We start from the raw sequence: 23631 nt of genomic DNA, 5'->3' as shown, positions 1-23631 counted from the left end.
CTGACTTCAGTAAAGTCGCTAAAAATCAGTGAAAAATTACAGCAATTGCTAGTATCTCTTAATTTGTGAAAATGCTATAAAATAGTAGTTCTCTCTACTACATGAGCAACAAGATAGATTTAGGTTGCAAGTGATGACTATTACCTATAGATGGGGATTTGAAAGGGTATTTATCAGGAAGGTCCACTCTAACTTTCCACACTCCACCTTCATATGGTGCTGCAATCAGAGAAAAATGCAGGTGTTAGACATACTGCAGAACTCTGCCTAGAAGAAAAGCACAATGGTATTAAGTAAAAAAAGACCTGGAAAAATAATTACCATTTAGAATAAGCCCTCGTGTCAAACCTCCTTTCTTTGACACAGAGCACAGATAGAAAGCCCTATAGTAATGGCCATTCCCCTAAGATGTGAAGGGCACTGGTCTATACTGGGGCTCTGATTTTACTGATACTACATTAGTTTTTAGCACAAAGGCCCCAGAGTCTTATTCAGACCACAAAAGTTCGAATAATCTACTTACCCTGAGAGGCATTACTAATTTAAGACACATTAGAGATCCAGCAAGAGAGCGAATTCTTTTGGGGAAAAAAATATCTATCTTGGCCTTCAATCTTGTTTACAAGCACTTTATAAAATTCAACTGACAGGCCAGATTTTCCAAGGTGCCAAGCCCCACGAGTGGTTCCACTCAAGACCTTTGAAATTTAAGCTCTATTTTAAGATAATGCTGTGGCTTTGCACATCACTCAAAACTACCAACCTGTCATTCAGTTATGAGAGACTATGATGTTCACCCAATATTAAGGTTTGAAATTCTGCTCTCATCCCCATCTTCCCCTATTGTCAGCTGGGAGAAATCGGACAGGTTGTGGTCAAGATGCAACCTAAGTGCAATGGCATCCCTTGACCCCTTGCTCCAACTTGCAGTTTCCAGATTTTCTGGGTGCTCCCAGTTACTACATATGGACAACTGATATAGTACTTGGCCATTTGCTTCTGTTTTTCCTAAAACCATCATGAAATGTTTTAACTATAAAAAAGGCATCATAATGAGGCACAGGACATATACTTACTTCCTTGTGGTCCATAAAACTTCACTACAAATTCATTGAGTCCTCCTAGGATTGTGACTTCATGTTTGCTCTCAATACTGATGTATTAAGTAAAGGAAAATGTTAAGTCTAGATGACAACATGGTAACTCAAACAGTCATGATCCTTACTGGAAACCTGGCACACTGAACAGTCTAAAACTTAATATTCAGAATATCTTTACCAGTGGTTCTCAACTCATGGCCCAATCAGCACACAGCTGCGACCCAGGTGACATCCTCAGGGCCATGCAGGTAGTATGGGATGCAGCCCACAATGGTAAGTAGGTTGAGAACCACTGATCTTTACAGACATGAAATTTAATATCCTTGAAATATATTTGAATAATCCAATTATTAATGGACATTAGTTCCACAAGTGTTAAAGGGAGTTCCCTGCCTCCACCCCTCACCCCATGTTAAGTAGAACAAAGCAGCCTTCCTTTAACTTTTCTCTAACGTTGTGGTGGGAACAGTGTTCAGAACTTGAAAACTCCAGGAAGCTCTCTCTGAGTTGGGGAGGAGAGGGACGGACCATTGCTATCTGTTTCCTCAAGAATCTATACTTTCATTAAAAACTGAACTCTTTGTTGGCACCACCTTAGTGACTGGTATGCAGCTGAGCAGGGGAATTAAAATTTAGAAACAATGGTAGCTGAAACCTTGATTGCACTTGCCCACACTGAAGACACTGAACCATAGGAGCACCATCCTTGATGGGGTGAGGGTCTGTTTTAAAGACAACCCTCTTCCCCTCAAATGCATTGGGGCAACATCCACTAAACAGGAAGAGTGCAACTTTTCTTGCCAATCACATTTTAGTTTCTAAGTTGGCATTAACTGTTTATACTTTTAAGCAGAATTTTTCCCATGTCTCTTCCATGACAATGGCAAGTCCTGGTGTGTTCAATTCTATTTGGCTGCCTTTAATTCTGTCAGATGGCCTCCCACTGAAAGAATGCAAATTATGGCAATCTAATGTTAATTTGATTTGCAATGCCAAAAAAACCTAGAGGTCTCTAGAGAGATGGTAGAGGGGCCAATTATGATGTGCTGGTACAACACTAAAAGAGAACTATTTTTAAACATTAAGTTACATTAACTTACAAAAAATCAAAGCAACCAGAGCTTTGTGGAGAAGGGAATACAGCACTGAAAGGCAAAAAGCTTTGGATTCAGTAACAAGTTAAAACAATTAACAGTGATGTTTCAGTCTCCTAGTTTGCTGAAGTATTCCAATATAAAGCAGTGTTAATGGATTATGAATATGACCCAACAGCAATTGCTTTTAACACTAATTTTAATACATGAGTTATGAGGGAGGCATCAGGAGAATTAACAGTAAGGGAACCCAACTTCTACTCCCATATGAACTTCAGTTAGTTACTTACGTACCTTAAGTATATCCCCTATTTTACAAATGGGGAACCACCATTGCAAAGCTCTTTGAAAGCCTCTGATGAGAGGAGCTAAGCACTATAAGGGTCAAAACATTCCTTCAGACTAAAAGGAATGCATGACAGAGAATTTCAATTTTCATAAGTGAGATGCTTCAGGCTGTCCTCCTAGAGCTCCCAGCACCACCAATACACAGGAAACGTCTACTCAACAGTATGCTAAAACATAAATATTTATGCTGGCACCTTTTCATCTTCAAGGCACTGTGCAAAAAATCCTCCATACATCCCGGTGACATAAGTAAACCCATTTTATTGATTGGTTCAAATCAAGTTAGAAAACTTACCAACAGCTACTGAGTGACAAAGAGAACTAGAACCAGGGACTTTCCAAGCTCCCAGCTCACTGCTCTATCCACCAGACCACACGCTGTGAAGTCTATTTACTTCGGAACAGCATCACCCTCAGCATCAAAAATATTCTATTAAGAGTTGATCTTGTAACCGGAAGTGTTAAGTCAAAATCTTTAAAGGACTGTTAGGACAGGAGGGAAACATTGTTTTCAGATGGCACCTGAAAAGTCAGAGTGGCAAACAACATAGGCCGAGTCCTGTAATGGCTCCTGTGATAAAGTCGCAGGAAGATTATCACTTTGGATAGCTAATATTGCTGTCTCACCATCTCAGAAAGGCTGGCATGGAAAGTTCTGATAGCAAACTAACAAGAATTGATATTAAGGGACAACTGTCGATCTTACTACACTGTCAAAGTGGAGCCATAACTCAAAATCCCCTCAACTGTAGCATCACTAAGAAGAAATCTATTCAGATACAGAACAAAACATAAATCATGTTGAGAAGGACCAGAAGGTACTGTACCAGACAGGACTGTGTCCCTAAGGGGTGATCAATCGTTCCAGAGAAAATTCAACTATAGCTAAAACACCAGATCTGATGAGTGAAGAATTCAGACTGACCTAATTATTTGCTTTCAGACATCTTTCCATGGCCTTAAAACCAAATCTTAAATGAGAAGACAGTTCCAAAGGCTCCAACAAGTGAATGGTTGCCTCAGATTCAAGAACATCCTGCCACTTTTGGGACCTGTAGGATCCCAAGGAGTCCATCTGTGCCAAGGCACAATCAGAATCAACCTGCTGGGGAGTAGTTCCTGCTGCCGGATCCTCGGCATGCCTGCCTATGTTGCCTCATTTTCAGAGCCACTGAAGGAATGTTTTGAGCCTCTCAAAGACTGAACAGTTCAACCTGCAGAAATAGGATCCTATGACTTTGGATCCATCTCAAGACAAATCTAAATATGTCCTCATATCTGTCAGTGAAGGATCTAAGACATTAATTCAAGGATTTCTTAAGAGTCTTGTGATGCCATATACTTTGAATCAAACCTGTGACATCTCTTTCAGCAGAGCGCCCAGGAGTACTCAAGGCTTACTCTGTAAACAGACCTTGAGTCCAACTACATTTTCATCAGACACTGGGTATAAAATCTGCACAGAAAGCAATCCTGTTGAGTGCGAATTTTTCAAGCACATAAGAACATAAAAATAGCCATACTGTGTCAGACCACTGGTCTCGATAGCCCAGTATCCTGTCTTCTCTCACAGTGGCCAATCCCAGGTGCTTCAGAGGGAACAATCAGAACAGACAATTACTGAGTGATCCAACCCCTGTTGTCCACTCCCAGCTTCTGACAGTCAGAGGCTATGGATACCCAGAGCATGGGGTTGCGTCCCTGATCATCTTGGCTAATAGCCATTGACGGACCTATTCTCCATGAACGTGTCTCATTCTTTTTTGAGCCCCATTATAGTTCTGACCTTTACAACATCCCCTGGCAATGAGTTCCACAGGTTGCTGTGCACTGTGTGAAGAAGTACTTCCTTTTGTTTGTTTTAAACCTGCTGCTTATTAATTTCATTGGGTGACCCCTGGTGGTTGTGTTATGTGGAGGATAAATAACACTTTCTTATTCATATTCTCCACACCATTGACCATGGAGGACTCTTGTCTGAAAGTGGACAGTTTATGGGGCAAACCCACCAACTCTTAGACCTAATTTCCTGCTCCATGTCCATTTGTACAGACAAGTTAGCCTCTCACAGTTTGTATGGTAACTTCCAACTTATCTGTATGCATGTGTATATACATGTTCCATTCTATGCATCCGATAAGTGGGCTGTAGCCCACGAAAGCTTATGCTCTAATAAATTTGTTAGTCTCTAAGGTGCCACAAGTACTCCTGTTCTTTTTGCGGATACAGACTAAACACAGCTGCTACTCTGAAAAAAGAACCAACACTGATTTAGTCTCTATATAGCTAAAACTTGCCAAATCCTAAGAATAGTCAGACCCACGGAGAGGGCTCAGAGCACCAGAAAGAGAAATAAGAAATGATTAGAGGCTTTTTACATTCTTTGTTCCAGAATATTGACTAAGGGTTATACTACTTTGAAGTGTTTTCGTGGCCTGCATAGCAGGGCACACAACTCCTACAATGGGGATCTGCAAAGGAAGCATCATGAGTCTCCTATTTCACTAAGTACCTAACTTGTAACACATCAGATATCCTACAAGGCTTAAAAATGAACACTGTTCAAGAGACCTGGGTTTATTTTGTTTCCACTAGCCGCAGAGATCTTTTTGCCCTTGCTGGTTTCAGGGTCTTTATCTAAAGATAAGAATTTTACTTTGTCATATTCAGTTAGTAAAAAGTCAGCAGGCTTATCTACACTTACATTTTATAGCACTCTAACTAACTAGCTCAGGGGTGTGAAAAATCACCCCCCTAAGCACAGCTAGTCTGAGCGCTTTAAAGTGCTAGTGTAGACAAGCTCCAAGAGCTGGGAGCCACGCACTCGGAGCTAATCCCCTTGTGGAGGTGGATTACCAGGAGTGCTGGGAGAGCTCTCCCCCAGTGCTCGCTTGTGACCACATTCGCAGCGCTGCTGCAGGAGCGTTCCCGCGACAGCACTTTGAAGTTTCCAGTGTAGCCATGCCCAGCAGAAAGTACCAAAAGCCTAGATGCAGTTCAGGTTTGTTTGTAATGGATAAGAGGCTCAAAAGTTTTAGTTCAAGACTGAGAAAAGTGAAGAGGAGACTAAGTCCTGAAGATAATTATCCTTGTCTGAGATACTTGAGAATTTTAACAATTTGAAGTGTTGAAAAAGTTTAATTGACAATCTGGAAAATAAACCTCATTTAGAAACATCAGCTATGAAGAGTTTGCTAAAGAGGGAAACAGGGAGGGGATTTTTGTTGCAACTGGTTACAAACTCCTGTACAGTGAGCCAGAGCACGACATAAGTGCCAGGGCCAACTGAGGGTTTTTTTTGTTTTTGGTTTTTTTAATTATACAGAGAGAGAGAGAGGTGTGTGATAGCATTACAATAACACAGACTTCGAATCAAGATCAAGGTTCTATTGTTCAGGGTGCTGTACAGTCAAAGACAGTTCCTGGCCTGAAGAGACAATACATTCGGAATGCTGAAACATCTCAAACTGGCAAAAGTCTGAATTCAGTTTTGGAGTTCCAGTCTCTCCCTGGCAGTCCACCTCATTACTGTTGGAACTTTAAGGATCACCCCCGCCCCGCCATTCCTTACATATATTTTCAAGAACCTTTGTGCAACTGCTGTTGTCCCAGTGGAAGACAGCTGGACGGATGACAGGTGTTTACATTTGGGAGGACTACAATGAACATACCACTCAGCTTACTTTTTAAAGAGATCAGTAGGACCCCTCAGCTATTTAAGGCATAAGTCTCCATATTTAACAATGGAGGATACTTTCAGATGAGATTAGTGTTTATATGGTACTTTTCATTTGCAAAAAGCATTACAAGTGATAAGCACTGTGAAAGGCTAGCCACCTCAAGAAAGGCCAGCCACACTGGCTGTTTCTGGTGCAGGAACCAGTGCTCAGCAAAACAGGAATTCACACCTCTTTTGATGCCATTAGGAGTATGCACACAAAATTTTGCCACATGATTACTGTTCTCACTTCAAAAAGAGTGAATTTTTTTTAAAGTGACCAACAAAGAAAAACCAATGAGTTTTGCTCTGAGGGATACATGCTGAAAGGTTTTGTCTAAAAAAGTTTGTTTTTAAACCCTAAATATCAAGAATATGAAGTCTTACCCACTCTTACTAAAATATTTCCCTTTAATCAATCATATTTCACTTCCTTTATGCTTGTGATGTTACAATCCTACTAGTGTTCAAGGAAAAACCACCCCAAAACAAAAAACAAACAAACAAAAACCAGGATAGTCAGAATTTGAGCTTCTAACTTTAAAGTTTTTTTCCCTTATGCTTTTTACCATTTCACATAGCAGCAAGGGACAACACATTTTGTTTCCTTTGTAAGTCATCTTTAAATTTCCATTCTAGACAAATTCCCCAAGATCTAGGGTAAAAAATTAAGATTGACAGGTTTTTCCCTGCATCTAATGACTCCCAGCCTCCAGTTTTCAGCATTTTGTTTCTTGAAACCAAATCAAAGAACTTTGATACTACAAATATGCCAAACATTTGCCAAGTACTCTGAGCCCTAACTAGCACAACTCCTGACCTATCCACTTAGTCATCTGCTCTGTACCAACCCATAGAGGTGGTGGAAGGATCTACCAGAACATTGCTAAGGTGATAGTTCACTCTAAAAAGATTCACACACCACTTATATTCATAGATTCCAAGACCACAAGGGACCACTGTGATCATCTAGTCCAATGGCTCTCAAACTTTTGTACTGGTGACCCCTTTCACATAGCAAGCTTCTGAGTGCGACCCCCTTTACAAATTAAGAACACTTTTTTATATATTTAACACCATTATAAATGCTGAAAGCAAAGTGGGGTTTGAGGTGGAGGTTGACAGCTCACGACCCCCCATGTGACCCCCTGAGGGGTCCTAACCTCCAGTTTGAGAACCCCTGATCTAGTCTGACCTTCTGTATAACACAGGCCATAGAACTTCCCCAAAATTCCTGTTTGAACAAGGACAGATTTTTTAAAAAGCATAACAATTGCCAGTGAGGACACAACTCATATCTACTATAACAAGGTATCAGCCATGAAAGAATAAGTTCCACTATTTATATAAAGAATTGTGTTTCAGTTTCAAGGTAGAATCTTTTCCATATGTACACTTCCTTCCATATGGTATCTGTTTCATGGAAGGTTAAAGTTTCGGGGTGGGGGGTGTTAGAGACAACTGAACAGAACTGGGCAGGTCCATTAAATAATATATGAACAGAGCAACAGAGATCTAGCAAACATTCCTATATTCTATTGCCAAGCCAGGAAAGGGGGATCACCGAGATCAGGAGTGAAGGGTGAAGTTTAATCATAAATTGTCCCTCTTTCCATTGGACAAGGTCCCTGCATTGAAAACTTCTATGCCAGACTTCAGCCTGATTAGTTTGGAAATCAGGCAAGGATTGTTTTATTGAGACTACAGCTCATTCTGAACTACAGAATAATCCTTCCATATGCCCCTTTTGAATGGCAACCTTAAAATGGGAAATATCATCCCAAGAGCGAAGCACAGAGCAACCAGAAGCCCTGTCACAGGGTTACCAACCAAATAGAGAAGTATGATTACACTATGGAAGTGAACAGGTATCAAACATGACCCTGTTGGTGTGGCCAGGGTCTTCAAAAGGAAGAGATCTCCAACCTTTTTACGCCCAAGATAACTTTTTGAATTTAAGGGCAACCCAGGATCTACCCCGCCTTTTCCCTGAGGCCCCACCCCTTCCCTGAGACCAGGCCTTGCTCACTCCATTCCCCCCCTCTCTCCGTTGCTCGCTCTCCCGCACCCTCACTCACTTTCACTGGGCTGGCGGAGAGTGTTGGGGTGCAGGAGGGGATTCAGGGTGCAGGCTCTGGGAAGAGGCTCAGGGCTGGGGTGCAAGAGGAGACTCAGCGCTGGGGTGCAACCTCCTGCCAGGCAACACTTACCTCCGGTGGCTCCAGGTTCGTGGTGTAGCGTGGCTGCCGCTAAGGCAGGCTCCCTGCCTGCCCTGACCCCACGCCGCTCCCGGAAGGGGCCAACGTGCCCTTGTGGCCCCTGCAGGGGGAGTGGCAGAGGGCACGTGGCTCCACACGCTGCCCCTCTCTGCAAGCGCTGCCCCAGCAGCTCCCATTGGCCTCAGCTCCATGTCCCCGGCCAATGGGAGCTGCGGGGGTGGTGGCTGCAGGCAGAAGCAGCATGCGGAGGGAGACTCCTGCCCCCAGGGGCCACTTCTGAGAGCAGCGTGGGGCCGGGGCAGGCTGCCCCACTGGGCCACCGGAGATTGCTATCGACTGGGAGATCCTCTAGGATCGACCAGTTGGTGACCACTGAGTTACAGCTTTACAACTAGAAATTGGAGGGCAAAGCCAAACAGTAACACCTAGCTTTCACAGCTAACATTCTGTATGGCATCTAATAACTAACATTTAGATGGAATCTAAATCATCAGCACTAGATGTTTTTAATAGCAAAGACTTTTATAGTCTTTCAGGACCTCCCCAAAACCCTCCCGCACCAAGAGAGAGGGGAAAGAAGGTCACACCACATAAAACCAGCACAAGCAAGTTTCCCATGACCCCCTGCTGGTACCGATACACCTCTTAACTAAGCACTATTCCCAAAAGTGTGCCATATCCAAGGTAACACTGGCACACAACAAAGAGCAACTAGAATTGCAGCTCCATTAGAAACAGGAAGAGTTGAAATAAATGTGTCAGTATTTGCCAGAGGGAAGACATTTTTCAGCTCCCAGAAAGCAAACAGAAGTTTAATTAGTTCATCCTGAGTCCCAACTAGCTTCCCTGCCATGGTTAGAACTGGTAGAGCAGCTGGGATGTCACAGGGTAGCCAAGCGGGGGAACGTGGTTATGGTCTCACTTCGTAGCCAGATCCCAGCTTGCTTGTAACCATAGTAGAAACAGGGCCTAGATCAGTGGCCACCAACCTGTATATTGCAATCAGCTGGTCGATCCTGGAGCCTCTGCCAGTCGATCACGATCTCCAGCTGCTAAAAGTTCAGCGGTGCAGCGGGGCTAAGGCAGGCTCCCTTCCTGCCCTGGCCCCACGCCACTTCCAGAAACGGCCAGCACGCCCACACGGCCCCTGGGGAGAGGTCTCTGCACACTGCTCCTGCCTGCAAGCACTGCCCCCGCAGCTCCCCTAGACCGGGAACAGGGAACTGCAGCCAATGGGAGCTGTGGGGGCAGTGCTTGCAGGCAGGAGCAGCACGCGGAGCTACGTGCCCCACGCCTCCACAGGGGCTGCAGGGGTGTATTGGCCACTTCCGGGAGCGGCATGGGACCAGGACAGGCAGGGAGCCTACCTTAGCCCTGCTGCGCCGCTGACTGGGAGCTACCTGAGGTAAGTGCCATCCGGCAGGAGCCTGCACCTCAACTCCCATCCCTGAGCCCCCTCCCAGAGCCAGCACCCCATACCTCCGCCTGCACCCAGGACCCCCTCCCCTAGCCCCCCTCCCCCAGCCAGCACCCCATACCCCCAGCCAGCACCCCATACCCCCTCCCCCAGCCAGCACCCCAACACTTTTCCCCAGACCAGAGCCCCCTTCTGCACCCAAACTCCCTCCCAGAGCCTGCACCCCCTCCTGCACCGCAACCTCCTGCCCCAACCCTGTAACAGTGAGTGAGGGTGGGGGAAGAGTGAGCGATGGAGGGAGGGGGGCATAGAGTGAGCGGGGCAGGGCTTCAGAGAAGAGATGGGGCAGATCCTGGGTTGCATTTAAATTCAAAAAGTGATCTTGTGCAGAAAATGTTGGAGACCACTGGCCTAGATGGTTATGCAAAAGCATCCTTTCAAGTGGGCAAAAAGGGATTTGGGACAGTGGAGTCATCTGCAGTTATTGAAAAGAGATCATTTTGGAAGGAAGTATAGGATGTTTTTGTATTATTGAGCTGACATTGGGGAATCCAGGAGAAGTTATCATCAGTAAAAGTTTGCTCTCTCATATCAATAGGCAAAAACATTTGAACTATTATGGGACATACCAGAGCTACAGTTTTGATATGCTGTTCATACAGGCCATCTTAGTCCTTTCACCTTGGTCAGATTGGACTGCCAGACCAACCCATAGCAGCCACAAGAACCACAAAGTCACACCATACAATGTACTTGAGTTTGTTACATATAATGTTGAAAGTTAATTTGATGGAAACACAATTTACACCTAGAAGAAACCAAAGGCGGATCTGAAATTATTACAGACTAGCCCACCAGTAAACCGAGTTTAAAGGGCCATATAAACTGTCTCCAAACTGGATCATTAAACTCAATTTGCAGTGTTAAAGCATTTAACAAGTTAAACACAACATCTTTACCAAAGTCACTTTACACATTTCAATCTTTCCAATAACGTGATAGTCAACTTAAAATTCACATTTGTAAAACAGTAGGTCAAACTTTTTAGATAAGTAACTGAACTGAAACTAACTGAAAGATTACGGAAAAATGGTCTTCCAATTTTATTTTTGCCATTGCCTCTGTTCATGGGCCCCTTCCCACACCCACAGCAACCCAGAAGACAGACATTAGAGAAGGAGAGATGAAAGTGTGATTGTAAAACTGCAAAATGTAGCCAGACAACCCAGGAAAAGATGTGGTACCTGAGACTATTTTTTAAATTGTTATAGGTCATTGCCAATTTGAAATCTAGTCAAAGTTCGCAAAAAAGGTCACCAGTTCAGTTTTTTTGGTCAGACAGGTGTGTGGGTTTTTTTTGTTTTAGAACAAAAGCATCTCTCTAAGGAACAGCCTGGAAACAAGTTTTAGACTGCCTAAGACACATATATTTCTAAAATGTGGCCTCTTTCTGCCGGGAAGTTTTTCAAATTCTATGACAGTCGATTAATGTGTTCTCTGCCCTATGTAACCTACACACCCATTTAAGAATTGTGATCAAGCCTAACAACCTCAACTATGACAACAGCTGAACAAGAGCTGAGATTAATACATTTTAGCTTACATTTGTTCTTGGATTGTCAACTCTTTGGGGGCAAGGATATTCTGTGTCCACAACTAATCTATCGCGCTACATAAACAACTAACAGTTGAGCTATGACCAGAAGTCAGGGAATAATGCGGATTTCCCCCAGTGGAAAACCCCATCCCAAAAAAGTCATTTTGACTAGTATTTCTCCATAGAAAGTTTTAGGATTTCAACAAAGTCAAAAATTTTGGCTGAAAACTGAAAGTGTGTCAGCCAAGTTGAAAAAATACTTTGTTTCAAGCAGAGTCAGTTTGTTGAACCAAATAAAAACCTTGAATTTCAGGGCAGCGTGGCATTAAACTGTATTCACCTATGTTGCCTCACGGGAGTTGCAATTCAGATGCCTCATGCTCCCATTCTTCCCTATGAACCAGGCTCCCTGGCTACACTGTCTCCCAAGACGCATCACAACCTGCCCTCTTCACGACTTGTTGCGGTGCATCATGAGAGAGACAATGAAGCTCTGCTTCAGAAATGCCTCACTGTTCTATGTAAGACGTAACTTACGGTTTTGTATTACTGCTCAAAGTATCTGGGTACTTTCCATATAAAACAGAGACCTTGCTATTGTCAAGCAGACTTTTTGAAGTCTCTGGCCCATCTCGGTGTGAGGATAGGATATGGTCTGCATGCGTTTGTGCTGCAACAAAATGCTTCGCTACTTGATTCAGAATTCCTGGACATGCTAGCCAAAGCCCAGACCCTGGTTTATCAGCATCACTCGGAAGCAACTTTATAACAAAAATCTTTAAGAACCTATTCGATTTTTCTATAGCATGATAAGAGATGGACGACAACAAATTGCATTACAAAGAATTAAGTCAGCGATTAAAAAAGTTCCATTGACCTTAAGTAACCTGTTGAAAAGTCAGTGCTTGGTTTAAATTAGCTTTTCCCATTGTGGCCATTAATGCCAAATTCGAAGTAATGCATTACGTACTACAAGAAATACGGATGTTAGCTTCAGGGTGGATCATATTCCAGGCACCTGCTAATTTCAGTTCCTTTCAAGCCACTTTGGTTGAACTACATTCTTTCAAAGCAAATTTGTTTCTGCTTTTCCTTGAATTTCAAAGACCATACTCAGATAAGTTTTTGTCTAAAGTTGAGCAAAACTGCACCCCAGTTTAACTGGTTCACTGACTGGTAATAAAGAAAATTATAACAAATACTGGTTTGGGGATGTCTGTCTCCCTTCTCCCCACTGCCAACACCCATAGCTTATACAGATGACTAAGTAATTTGATATAGCAACTACACAGTAACTAAGCATTTTTGAACTTTATGTTCAGGATTTAAGAAAAGACTACATCCCTCCCCTAATAGTTACAGTGTCGTGCAAAAAGATTTTTAGATATTAATTTAGAACCTTTTTTGCTTCTTTATGGTGTATAAAGAAGTCCTGAAAGGCTTAAGAAATTTTCCTGCTTGCTCTTTAGCTTAAAAATGCCAGAAATGAAAAGTATGGTCTTTCCCTTGGTACTGTTGAAGGACATCTTGGGATGTCAGATGTTTATTGGAAACTCACAAATCTCACCTGGAGTTTTCCAGTCTTTAACAAAGATGTCCTTTCTTCAAAACATTCATTTGGCATCAAAGCTAAACAGGTGTCCCACAAAACTTCAAATAATGTCCCCAACACATTTAATTGCTCATCTTACAGCCTCTTATGTCACAATGTTGTAAGCTCTCTCCAGTCACCAGAGAATTCCTCAGTAGACATTTCTAATACAGAAACAGAACAAGAAAAAACAGATTTGGGGATAAACAGGTATCAGGCCTTTTTTATACATCAGAGATGCAAGAGGGCACAAGCCCAATTTTTCTTCTTTTTCGTCACCTTTAACCCAAAACCCGATAAGAGTTCTGAAGAACTACCGTATATACTCGTTCATAAGCAGAGTACTTTTTGGTAAAAAATGATGCATCAAAGAGCGGGGGCTGGCTTATAAACCGGTCTACACCAAAATTTGATTTTAAACTCTGTGAAATCATTGAATTGAACATCTAATACACTGTCACTTTGTTTACCTGGAGCGACTGCAGGCATGGAGCCTCTCAGCTCACAGTGGCCACGGTTTGCCGTTCCCAGCCAATGGGAGCTGCAGGAAGGGCTACTGCAGATGCTCCAGGTAAACAAAACGTCCCGACCCGCCAGCGGCTTACCCTGACGGGCCAGGAGCCGAAGTTTGCCAACCTCTGAAATATCGGGTTGGCTTACGAAAGGGTCATACATCATTTTTACTTAGCCATCTTGGGGGGGTCGACATATAAACAAACCAGCTTATGATGGAGTATATATGGTATATGATTTTATAATCCCACTGTATTTTGCCTTAAAAAAAGTATACATAAATTTGCTTGGTACCCTTTGCAGACAGGCATTCAGTTTTTAAAACCAAGCAAATGCAGACACTTATTACAAAGTGCTCTTGTCTGTTATCATTCTACACAGTAACTACACCCACCACTGCAACATATTCAATACCTTTCCAATAGACATTCTTAAATAGCTTTCGAGATGGGAAGTCTCAGCTGCTGCTAGCTGCAGACAGACAAGATTCACAAGATGAGAGCTTTTGCCCTTGCCTCATTTTCTCAATCAACTCAACCATCAGTATTTAAGGGTTTAATTTATAAGGATGCTTCTCTCATTCAGATTTCTGGTTTGTTACACCAACATCTGGTTTGAAAACTTAGGCCAAAAGTCAGAATGGCTTCTGTTTTACATATACTCCTGAGCAAACACTAATAGATGCAAGCTTTCAGGGTCACACACATGGTAGTGACACATTTCCTATCCATTGAGCTAAATATGTGCCCAAGAAAGCTAATAGTCAAACCACCTGCAAGAAAAGAGTTCACTTGTTTATTCTCCCATGAGATTTTAGTAACTCAGTCTGGTGCTCTGACTATTTTTTCCATTAGCTATTCATCTTTTATCCAATCCATGTTGACAGATTTAGTAGCAAAGAGTTAAATATCAGGATACCTACTAAAGGCAAGTATTTAAAAAACACCTAACCAGCCTTTTGGAAAAATAAAACAAATCCACAGGGATTGAACACTACAAGGCTTTTCCTAAAAAAGTTTTCATTATGACAAAAGGTCCACTGCGGTGTTTAAGAGGTAGTGATTTTAAACAAATGCTGACTCAGTCTCAAAGTCTAGAAGTGGGATTCCTTCAGTAACAATGGTCCCTACATTAGCTCACTACTGCAACAGAAGGACAACCTTCAGAGATTAAAATAATGTTGCCAAAGAAGAAAGCTAAAAAGTATTTTGGACTTTGTTTTTACAAGTTAATATGCCAGTGCAGAAATTTCACAAATCATTAACAGTGCCTAGTCAAATCTAAACAACGCTCACAGCATTGTCCAATGCTTTTCAGCGTGTAGTGTGTCCTAGCACCAGAATGAAAGCAGTATTGAGAGTATTCAACCTCTAATTCATACAATGGCATTTTACTTGCAGAGTAGATCATCACAAGCCAATAATTAAACAGCTGCATCCAGAACAAAGTTAGCAAGATGTTCGGTGTATGGCACAAACACTGCAGCTTTCCCTTTAGCCTTGACACTAAGCCTGCACAAATGATACTAAGTTTGAGACCTGACTATGTATCTCACAGCAAGGCAGAGGCTCCGTTTAAAAACTAAACTTGGCAATGCTGGAGGGAGCAAGCTGCCACGTGGGCAGTGGATGAGGAAAGCAATAGATATGTAGTATATCACATCATTCAATATGATCCTCAACCATTAGTGAAGCAGTACAGAGTGTTCTGAAAGGGAATCCCATAACCTCATTTGGTTGTTTGCTGCTGTTCCATCTGAAAGACATCACACTGGGCCTTGTGAATGAACTGGGGGGGGGAGAAATTGATGACGGTCTCGAGACTGCCATGGAGAAAGTTTCAGGAGTTCACTGTAGCTGGACAAGTTATTGGAATAATAATGATACCTTCCAACTAAGGATCCTAAAGTGCTTTACAAATATTGATTAATTAAGCTTCAACTTTATTAAGCAGGAAGTATCACTGTCCACATTTCAAAGGTGGGGAAACTGGGACAAAAGATTTAAGTGACTTGCCCAAAGTCACATAAATCTGTGCAGAAGCAGGACAGAAGTCAGGCCCTCTTGACTCCCAATCCTATGCTTCAGCTATCAGACCTTGTTCCTGGTATATCAGATCAGGATTTACTTTTCCTCCTTCTCCTCTCTTCCACTCCCTTGCGAGATGCATATAATTGTCTGAAGATAGAGTTCTAGGCATTTTTATAAATTAACAATTTAAATGTATGTCCACACATTCCCAATAGCCAGAGAGAAAGAAACCTTCACCCTAAGGTTTCCCGAAGGGCAACAATACTCTACATTTCTGTTCTACACATCAAAAGAACAGCCTCAGTTTAATAACTTCTCTTTGTAACTAAATTTTGCATACATCAAGGTAATTTAATCTGCACTATCAACTGTAATGACAATGTAAAGGAATTTCATTGCTTGGACCCCCAGCTACTCTGTTTGAGCTTTGTACTCCATTAACTCTTTTGGAGGATGAGAGAAAGAAATACGGCTTAATTACAATTAGTTGACAAACAACAGAAAGAGTATTCCTTGACATTTTTTCTTTGCATCAATACTAGACCAGGGACAAATCACACAATTGTAATAGCTCTGAAATCTAATTAGAGTGAACTTAAATCTTCGACAGAAGGGGTTCTCAAACTGTGGGTCAGGACCCCAAAATGGGTCATAACGCCAAGGCTGGTGTTAGACTTGCTGGGGCCTAGGGCAGAGGCCAAAGCCCAAGCCCCACCACCCGGGGCTGAAGCCCAAGGGGAAGGAGGGCTAAAGCTACATGCCCCCTGCCAGGGCATAAGCCCTTGGGCTTCAGTCTTGGCCCCCACTGCCACCCAGGGCTGGGGGGGGTTCTGGCTTCGGTCCCCCCTCCTTGAGTTATGTAGTAATTTTTGTTGTCAGAAGAAGGATCACAGTACAATGAAGTTTGAGAACCCTGTTCTACAGCACAGTTGCCTTCATTTTAAGTACAGAAACTTAACCATTGTGCTGCTGCAAATAAACAGAATCCCTCCAATATTCAACTAAGTTTAAACAGGAAGTAGCTATTAAGCCACTGCACCTCCCATTCTAAGTTGTTTCAATTTCCTAATCATAAAATAGTTAAGGAATAGAGTTGATCAAACATTCCATGCCACTTGATCCAGAAGCACATTTGCATTTACTGAAATTTTTCATTAAACTTCCCTACCTACACATCTCTCCCTTAAAGCCATCAGGATGGCAATTAGGTGAGGAAAAAGAAAGAAAGAATTAGAAAGCAGGGAGCAAGAAATGCTTTTCTCCCTTAAAATTATTTCACATATTAATGAGAAAATAATGGTTTTCCCCAATTTCCCTGAAGTGAAAAAGAAATGTTTCCACAAATAACCAGCAGACTTCAACACTAACATAGAGGGCCACCTCTAGAGTGCAAAGAGTTCCCTTTTTGGCCTCTGCAGAGATTGCCAACAAGTATCCTGTGATTTAGAAACTGGACAGACCAACTCATTTCATAAGACACCAGGCTCCTTTCAGTCACTACTAACCTGGGCTGGATTCAAGCCAGTAATTAGAGGTGGAAAAGGTCATATTCTATTACTAATTCACTGAACCATTCAGCCCCCACCCATTTTGTACAAAATGTTATTTTAGTTCTTTTACAAACTGTCTAGGGTATATTAATATGCAACATACTTGTGGAAATCAAGAAGAACTTGCAAACTCATACATCTTAGGGAGTCCAATGCATATGCAAACTGCTGTCTTACATATGCAAATATTAGACCAGCCCTGGCAAATAAATTAGAAATGTGGGACTGCGGGCCTGAGGGACTGGGATATGGAGCATCACACTTGTAGCTTGTCTATTTGACTTTAGCCCATATCGATAGTGAGCTCTCTACTAACTGATAATTCTGTGGATTACATGGAAGAAATTGATGGATCTCATTCAGTTTTTAGTGGCAAGAGTCTACATTCCATATTTACCACACCAGTTGGTGAACCTGTCAATAGTCTCAGAAGGCAGCAAGAACTGAAGAGAACATGGAGACTGGTTACCAGCGCATGCCTAGATAGCACCCCTCTGAGTCAGCAAAGCAAACTTCTTTATCCACAGGCTAGGTATAGGATGGAAATTATGATACAGATGACTTTATTCTCCATGGCACCTTACGTGAACACCAGATTAAGTGTGTGTATAGGTGGGAAGCTGGCTAAAAGCTACAAAACCATAATGGCCAAAATATGCAGGCCTGTTACTGTACTGCCTGGGTCAGACTATGTTCTGGCACCACACTACCTGGTTACCTTCCTCCTTGGAGGAGATCATCTCTATAAGAAGTTCCAAGCAGCAAGAAGAAAAACCTTTAATATGCCGGCATCAAAGCCCTGGACTGGTGACCATTTTACGTGCAACTGCCTGGCCACAACAGACTCCCAACAATTACTACCATGGCTGCAGGTGCTTGGTATAACAGCAGTTTGAAACAGAATACATTATCTACTGGTGACTATGCTGAGGCTTCTACAGATCACAAACTTTATGCTGAACTGTAGAGGATGCAAGATTGTCCATTTTGTAAGTGTCTTCTTTGCAGAACTAATGAACTGCACCTCTGCTAGTAACAGCTGAGAAGTCAATGTCTTGGGAAGCCTGTAGAGTTACATAGGAGAATTTGGAACCACAACTGCTGTTAAGACACTTAGAATGTGTTTGTTTTGACAAAATGTTTTTGAATACAAGAACAAAAGCCTGAGAACCCTGACTATTCCCTAAATATACTGGGAAGAATCCTTGCACATATAGGAAATTTAGACTTATGAAAGGAAATTTCAACCTTCCGGTGAAGGCTTAGGTCTTGTTTAAGCAGCTTATGGAGAGTTACTGCCTGTATCTTTAACTGTTGGGGAGTAACAATGTAGAGAGGCAAATAAGGACAGCTTAAAGGTCTGACCCAACCAGACTGTCCTCAAATGACCATTACTCAAGTGAGTAACCCCAACTGACAGGAAAAGGTGACAGGAGCAAGGCCTCAATTGAGTTTCTAAAAAGACACCACTCCGCCCACCTCCCCCCACATTCGAGATTTTCGAGAGGAACACTGATAAATTTTGTATTCAATTATGTTACTTGTGAAGTCATCTGAAGAGCCCAGTCTCAAATTGTCTGGTCTTCCATGGCATCTCCACAATGTAGCCTAAAGAAGCGTGGTGGCTGCTGTCTATTTAGTGCCATGAGTGAATATTAATAAGATCCAATATGTCTTGCTTAACTGTGAATTTTCCTCTTTGATTTCCTCCAAAGTGTTAGGGTAAACTGACAAAAATACTCTTTCCCGCCCATGCAGATCAACTGACATTTGAAGAACTAACAATGCAGTTTAAGGGGCAGATTTTCAGGCAATATAAATCAGTGTAGCTCCAATGAAGTGAAAGGAACTGTGCTGATTTTCAACAGCTGAGGATTTGGCTTCAAGTCTTCATCTGTTTTCTACGAAACCTTATCTGGACAAATCTGAGAAAGTATCCCAGATGTTAAATACAAATTGACTCATTTATGGGTTATTGTTATAATCTATAACGGTCTGTTTTCAATCTTGACATGAGTTAGGCCATCAATACTTGTCTCCTCAAAACTTTTACACTCTAAAAAGTAGCATGAGCTAAATGAGAAAGATGGTCAAACTAGATTACTTAATTGTTCCTTCTAGCCTTGAAATCTAGTAGACTGAACATAAAATGCTTAAATTTAGTTAAAGTATCTTCTTATTTCCTCGAAAGGAGATGTGTGCATTTATTTGATGAAGATTTTTAAATGGGGACAGATGGTTCCTCTTTTTTGAATGCGAGGACCACTAACATTGATATCCTCTCCTATAACTAATCATTGCAATTTTACATCTTGTCAATAAAAACAAAAATTCTCAATGTCCCTGTTGAGAAAAAATTAAATATCAACAAATTAGTAATGTAAATAGGGCTTCTAGTTTAAGTGACTACTTTAAGAAATACACCCTCACATTTCAGTCTCACATTTAACCACAACCCTAGTTTGTGGTCATTTTTCCAGCTATTACCAGTGCTGCTGCTCTCAATTTATGCCCAGAGCACTGCACTTACTCTATGTATAGCAGGGCTTAAATATTTACCGTTAAGTCTCTCGCTGCTTACCCCACCAAACACAGCAATGTTTAAACTCATAATCAGAAGATTTAGGTATGAAGATATCAATATTGCCAACTCCAGGCAATACAGAATCACAAGTCAGGCCCTCCAAAGTTATTTTTAAATGAAAGCTGAGATTCTCACAGACTCACATGACTCCAAGAGCTGCGGCTTTAAGAAAAAAACCCACGAAATATTGTGGCAACCATAATAAAATCATAATGGCTGGCAAAACTAAGCCATAAACATGAATTTAACATTATATATAAAGTCAGATTTAATAGAAATCTAGTACTTGTGGCACCCTAGAGACTAAAATTTATTTGAGCATAAGCTTTCGTGAGCTACAGCTCACTTCACTGGAATGCATCCGATGAAGTGAGCTGTAGCTCACGAAAGCTTATGCTCAAATACATTGGTTAGTCTCTAAGGTACCACAACTACTCCCTTTTCTTTTTGCAAATACAGACTAACACGGCTGCTACTCTGAAACCTGTCAATAAGAAATCTGACATCCCTTTAGTGATTAAAAAATTGAACTCAATTCTGTTCAACAAAAAATTAGTAATAAGAAATTTAAGCATCTGATTCTTATTTTGAGCCATGTGCCTGCTTTGTGAATGAAGCAACCCAAGAATGGTACCACTGTCAAAAGTTTAGTTTTAAATGAATTATTCTTCGTAAAAAGACAGCACTTCTACAGAGAAACACTTACTAGACTACCAGTTTGGTTTCCAGAAGACACTACCTTATATTATTTTGGCCACTGCTTTGAAACTTCTATCTTGAGCAGTGATGAAAGACCAACTTTACTTGTTTGATACAGTCACAACTACAACAGAGACCGAGCTAATACTCCTCCCTCCTCAGATACCTTTTCTTTCAAGGAGCACAAGGAAAGTACTTAGACACTGGTGCTAAGTTACAAGGATCTGATCTCCCCTGTCCTAACTTTTCAACTGAAGAGACCACCAAATCTGAATGCCACGTTCTTCATTTTGGATACAAGTTCATCTCACCGCTGTCACACGTGGGCTTTCTGTAACTAACTGTGATAGTTATTGAAATCAGAAGGACTAACTTAAGTTGTCTATGTCGTCAGGTATGTTAAATTTATTAATGCCACACCATTTCTAGTTTCCTTTTGTTTTCACAGCATCCCTTAATTCAGAGGTGAAACATTGGCATGTTGAAAACGATAGCCTAAAAGACAAGTGTGATACGTTTTAAACAGAGTTCAGGACTAAGTCAATACAACTCTATGCTGAGTCACATCAGTGTGGATTTGACATTTTCCGAGGTGCAGAGAAATTAATTTTTTGGAGTTTTTATTCTTCCTTTATCTAATTTACAATACTGGCTGTCAAGGTTCCTCCCCCACTCTGAACTCTAGGGTACAGATGTGGGGACCTGCATGAAAAAACCTCCTAAGCTTATCTTTACCAGCTTAGGTCAAAACTTCCCCAAGGTACAAAATATTCCCCCCGTTGTCCTTGGACTGGCTGCTACCACCACCAAACTAATACTGGTTACTGGGGAAGAGCTGTTTGGACGCGTCCTTCCCCCCAAAATACTTCCCAAAACCTTGCACCCCACTTCCTGGACAAGGTTTGGTAAAAAGCCTCACCAATTTGCCTAGGTGACTACAGACCCAGACCCTTGGATCTTAAGAACAATGAACAATCCTCCCAACACTTGCACCCCCCCTTTTCCTGGGAAATGTTGGATAAAAAGCCTCACCAATTTGCATAGGTGACCACAGACCCAAACCCTTGGATCTGAGATCAATGAAAAAGCATTCAGTTTTTTACAAGAAGACTTTTAATAAAAATAGAAGTAAATAGAAATAAAGAAATCCCCCCTGTAAAATCAGGATGGTAGATATCTTACAGGGTAATTAGATTCAAAAACATAGAGAACCCCTCTAGGCAAAACCTTAAGTTACAAAAAAGATACACAGACAGAAATAGTTATTCTATTCAGCACAATGCTTTTCTCAGCCATTTAAAGAAATCATAATCTAACACATACCTAGCTAGATTACTTACTAAAAGTTCTAAGACTCCATTCCTGGTCTATCCCCGGCCAAGACGACTACAGACAGACACAGACCCTTTGTTTCTCTCCCTCCTCCCAGCTTTTGAAAGTATCTTGTCTCCTCATTGGTCATTTTGGTCAGGTGCCAGCGAGGTTACCTTTAGCTTCTTAACCCTTTACAGGTGAGAGGAGCTTTCCCCTGGCCAGGAGGGATTTCAAAGGGGTTTACCCTTCCCTTTATATTTATGACACTGGCATTTGATTTAAGGGATTATGAAGGATGAATATGCCACTCAGACCTTAGTAAGAGCTCACCTGCAGTACATTGTCCTTCCTTTTCAAATGTGCAACTACTGTAAGCCAAACACAAAATAACTTTATGCAAATTGACTAAGAATAGTAGCAAAATCCATGCAAGACTATTCTAGGTACCACTGATATGGATGTATCACTCTCCCAGGGCAGTAGCACAGCGTGGAAGCTGCCAAGTTATTGTAAGATTTAATACTTGCATTACTGCTATATGTAACCAATACCCAGCAGCACATGTTGGTTTTTGGTAGGGCCAGCTTTAAAGATTTAGGGAATGTCAGCAACATTATTTCTCTTCTCTGCCCTTGTGTCTCAAACTTAACCGGTTTCATTTGACCTTAGTCCCCCCACACTTAATTTAAAAAGGGGGAGGGGAACATTTGGGCCACCACCAGCCTCCTCGGATACAGAAGCACAAGTTGTCCCAGGCATAGTTGCCAATACTTGTGATTCCATACAAACATCCCAGAAGTGTTTTCCAAACAAGCGGGAAGCACCTAGGACATTCTGGGCAGTTTTAAATTAGCCTTGCAACAGTTAATTAATGCTGGTTACTCAAGATTCAGTGGGTGCCTCAAACTTACCAACCTCAGCCTTCCGCCCAACAGCCCAGGGACCACAAGCAGCCAGGGTCTGTACAGCCCTACCCCTTGGTGCTGTTTCCCTGCATTTCTTCCTACTTATCTAGCTTCCCCCTCTTTCTGGATTTGCCAGCCCAAGCTCCCTCCTCCAGGGAGTGACTGTAGACAACTTCCTTGCAGTCTTTTGCTGCCCACAGCTCCTGGGCTTTATACAGGCCCCTCCTGTTTGTGCCCAGCTGGGCCCATTTCTAATTAGTGGCCAGCTCCCCATCTCCTTCATGTGCAGCTTGGGCAGTTAGTTGGCCTGCCTAGCCACTTTAACTCCGCCAGGCCTTGTGTGGGATGGGCACCCCATCACACCCCCTCCCTACCATCCCTATTTCTGTCGTCTTGTTCTCTTTGAAAACCTAGAATCCCATTTGCTTGTGGTTGTCTCTGTTCTCCATCATTCGCTTCCTTGCTCACTCATGTTTTTCTTCCCCTTTGCTCTTCTGTCCCATTCTTACACTTCCCACCTTTCCCCCTCCCCTGTCACACTATCAGTGGTCCTTGCTATGCCCCATCTTGAGATCCTCCCGATCTTGCCTGCTTTCTCCTTCCCTGCTCCCAAAGGGGTGCTATTACTATCCATCTAGGTTCTTACACTGTGCCCGTCACAATGGTATCCAAGCACTGTGGCTTCGAAGGATGGAGAGATAGGTCCACACTTCTGCCACGTAAGATGCTATTAGCTGAACCAGCTCCTACATGGAACTGCCCCTACCCCATTGAGGGAGGCCAGAGTGGGAGGCTCAAAGGAGCCACCTCAGTTGCAGCAGCCTGTTAGGAGGGAGCTAGAGTGGTCTTAGTGCTGTCACAAGAAACCCAAGCAGCCAAGAACTGGCAAGCTCCCCATCAAAACCAGGAACCAACAGCTATGAGCTCCAAAGCTAGCTAGCTCTAGGTGGCT

General features: G+C 42.3%; 1 protein-coding gene across 2 annotated transcripts in view; it reads right to left on the bottom strand.

Moving 5' to 3' along the window:
• Positions 1-23631, bottom strand: part of UBE2H (ubiquitin conjugating enzyme E2 H) — a 72197-nt gene that overhangs the window by 37538 nt on the left and 11028 nt on the right. For both annotated transcript variants that reach the window (XR_007354709.2, XM_048836772.2), the window contains exons 2-3: positions 1077-1153; positions 145-219 (exon numbers count right to left, since the gene is read on the bottom strand). Coding sequence is in view for 1 of the 2 variants with exons in the window: in XM_048836772.2 (XP_048692729.1) it covers positions 145-219; positions 1077-1153 (152 nt within the window). In the remaining variant the exon portion in view is untranslated. The remainder of the gene's footprint in view (positions 1-144; positions 220-1076; positions 1154-23631) is intronic.

Source organism: Caretta caretta, chromosome 1 (genome assembly GCF_965140235.1).
Source record: "Caretta caretta isolate rCarCar2 chromosome 1, rCarCar1.hap1, whole genome shotgun sequence".
Lineage (NCBI taxonomy): Eukaryota > Metazoa > Chordata > Testudines > Cheloniidae > Caretta > Caretta caretta.
This window is presented reverse-complemented; position numbering and strand designations above follow the sequence as displayed.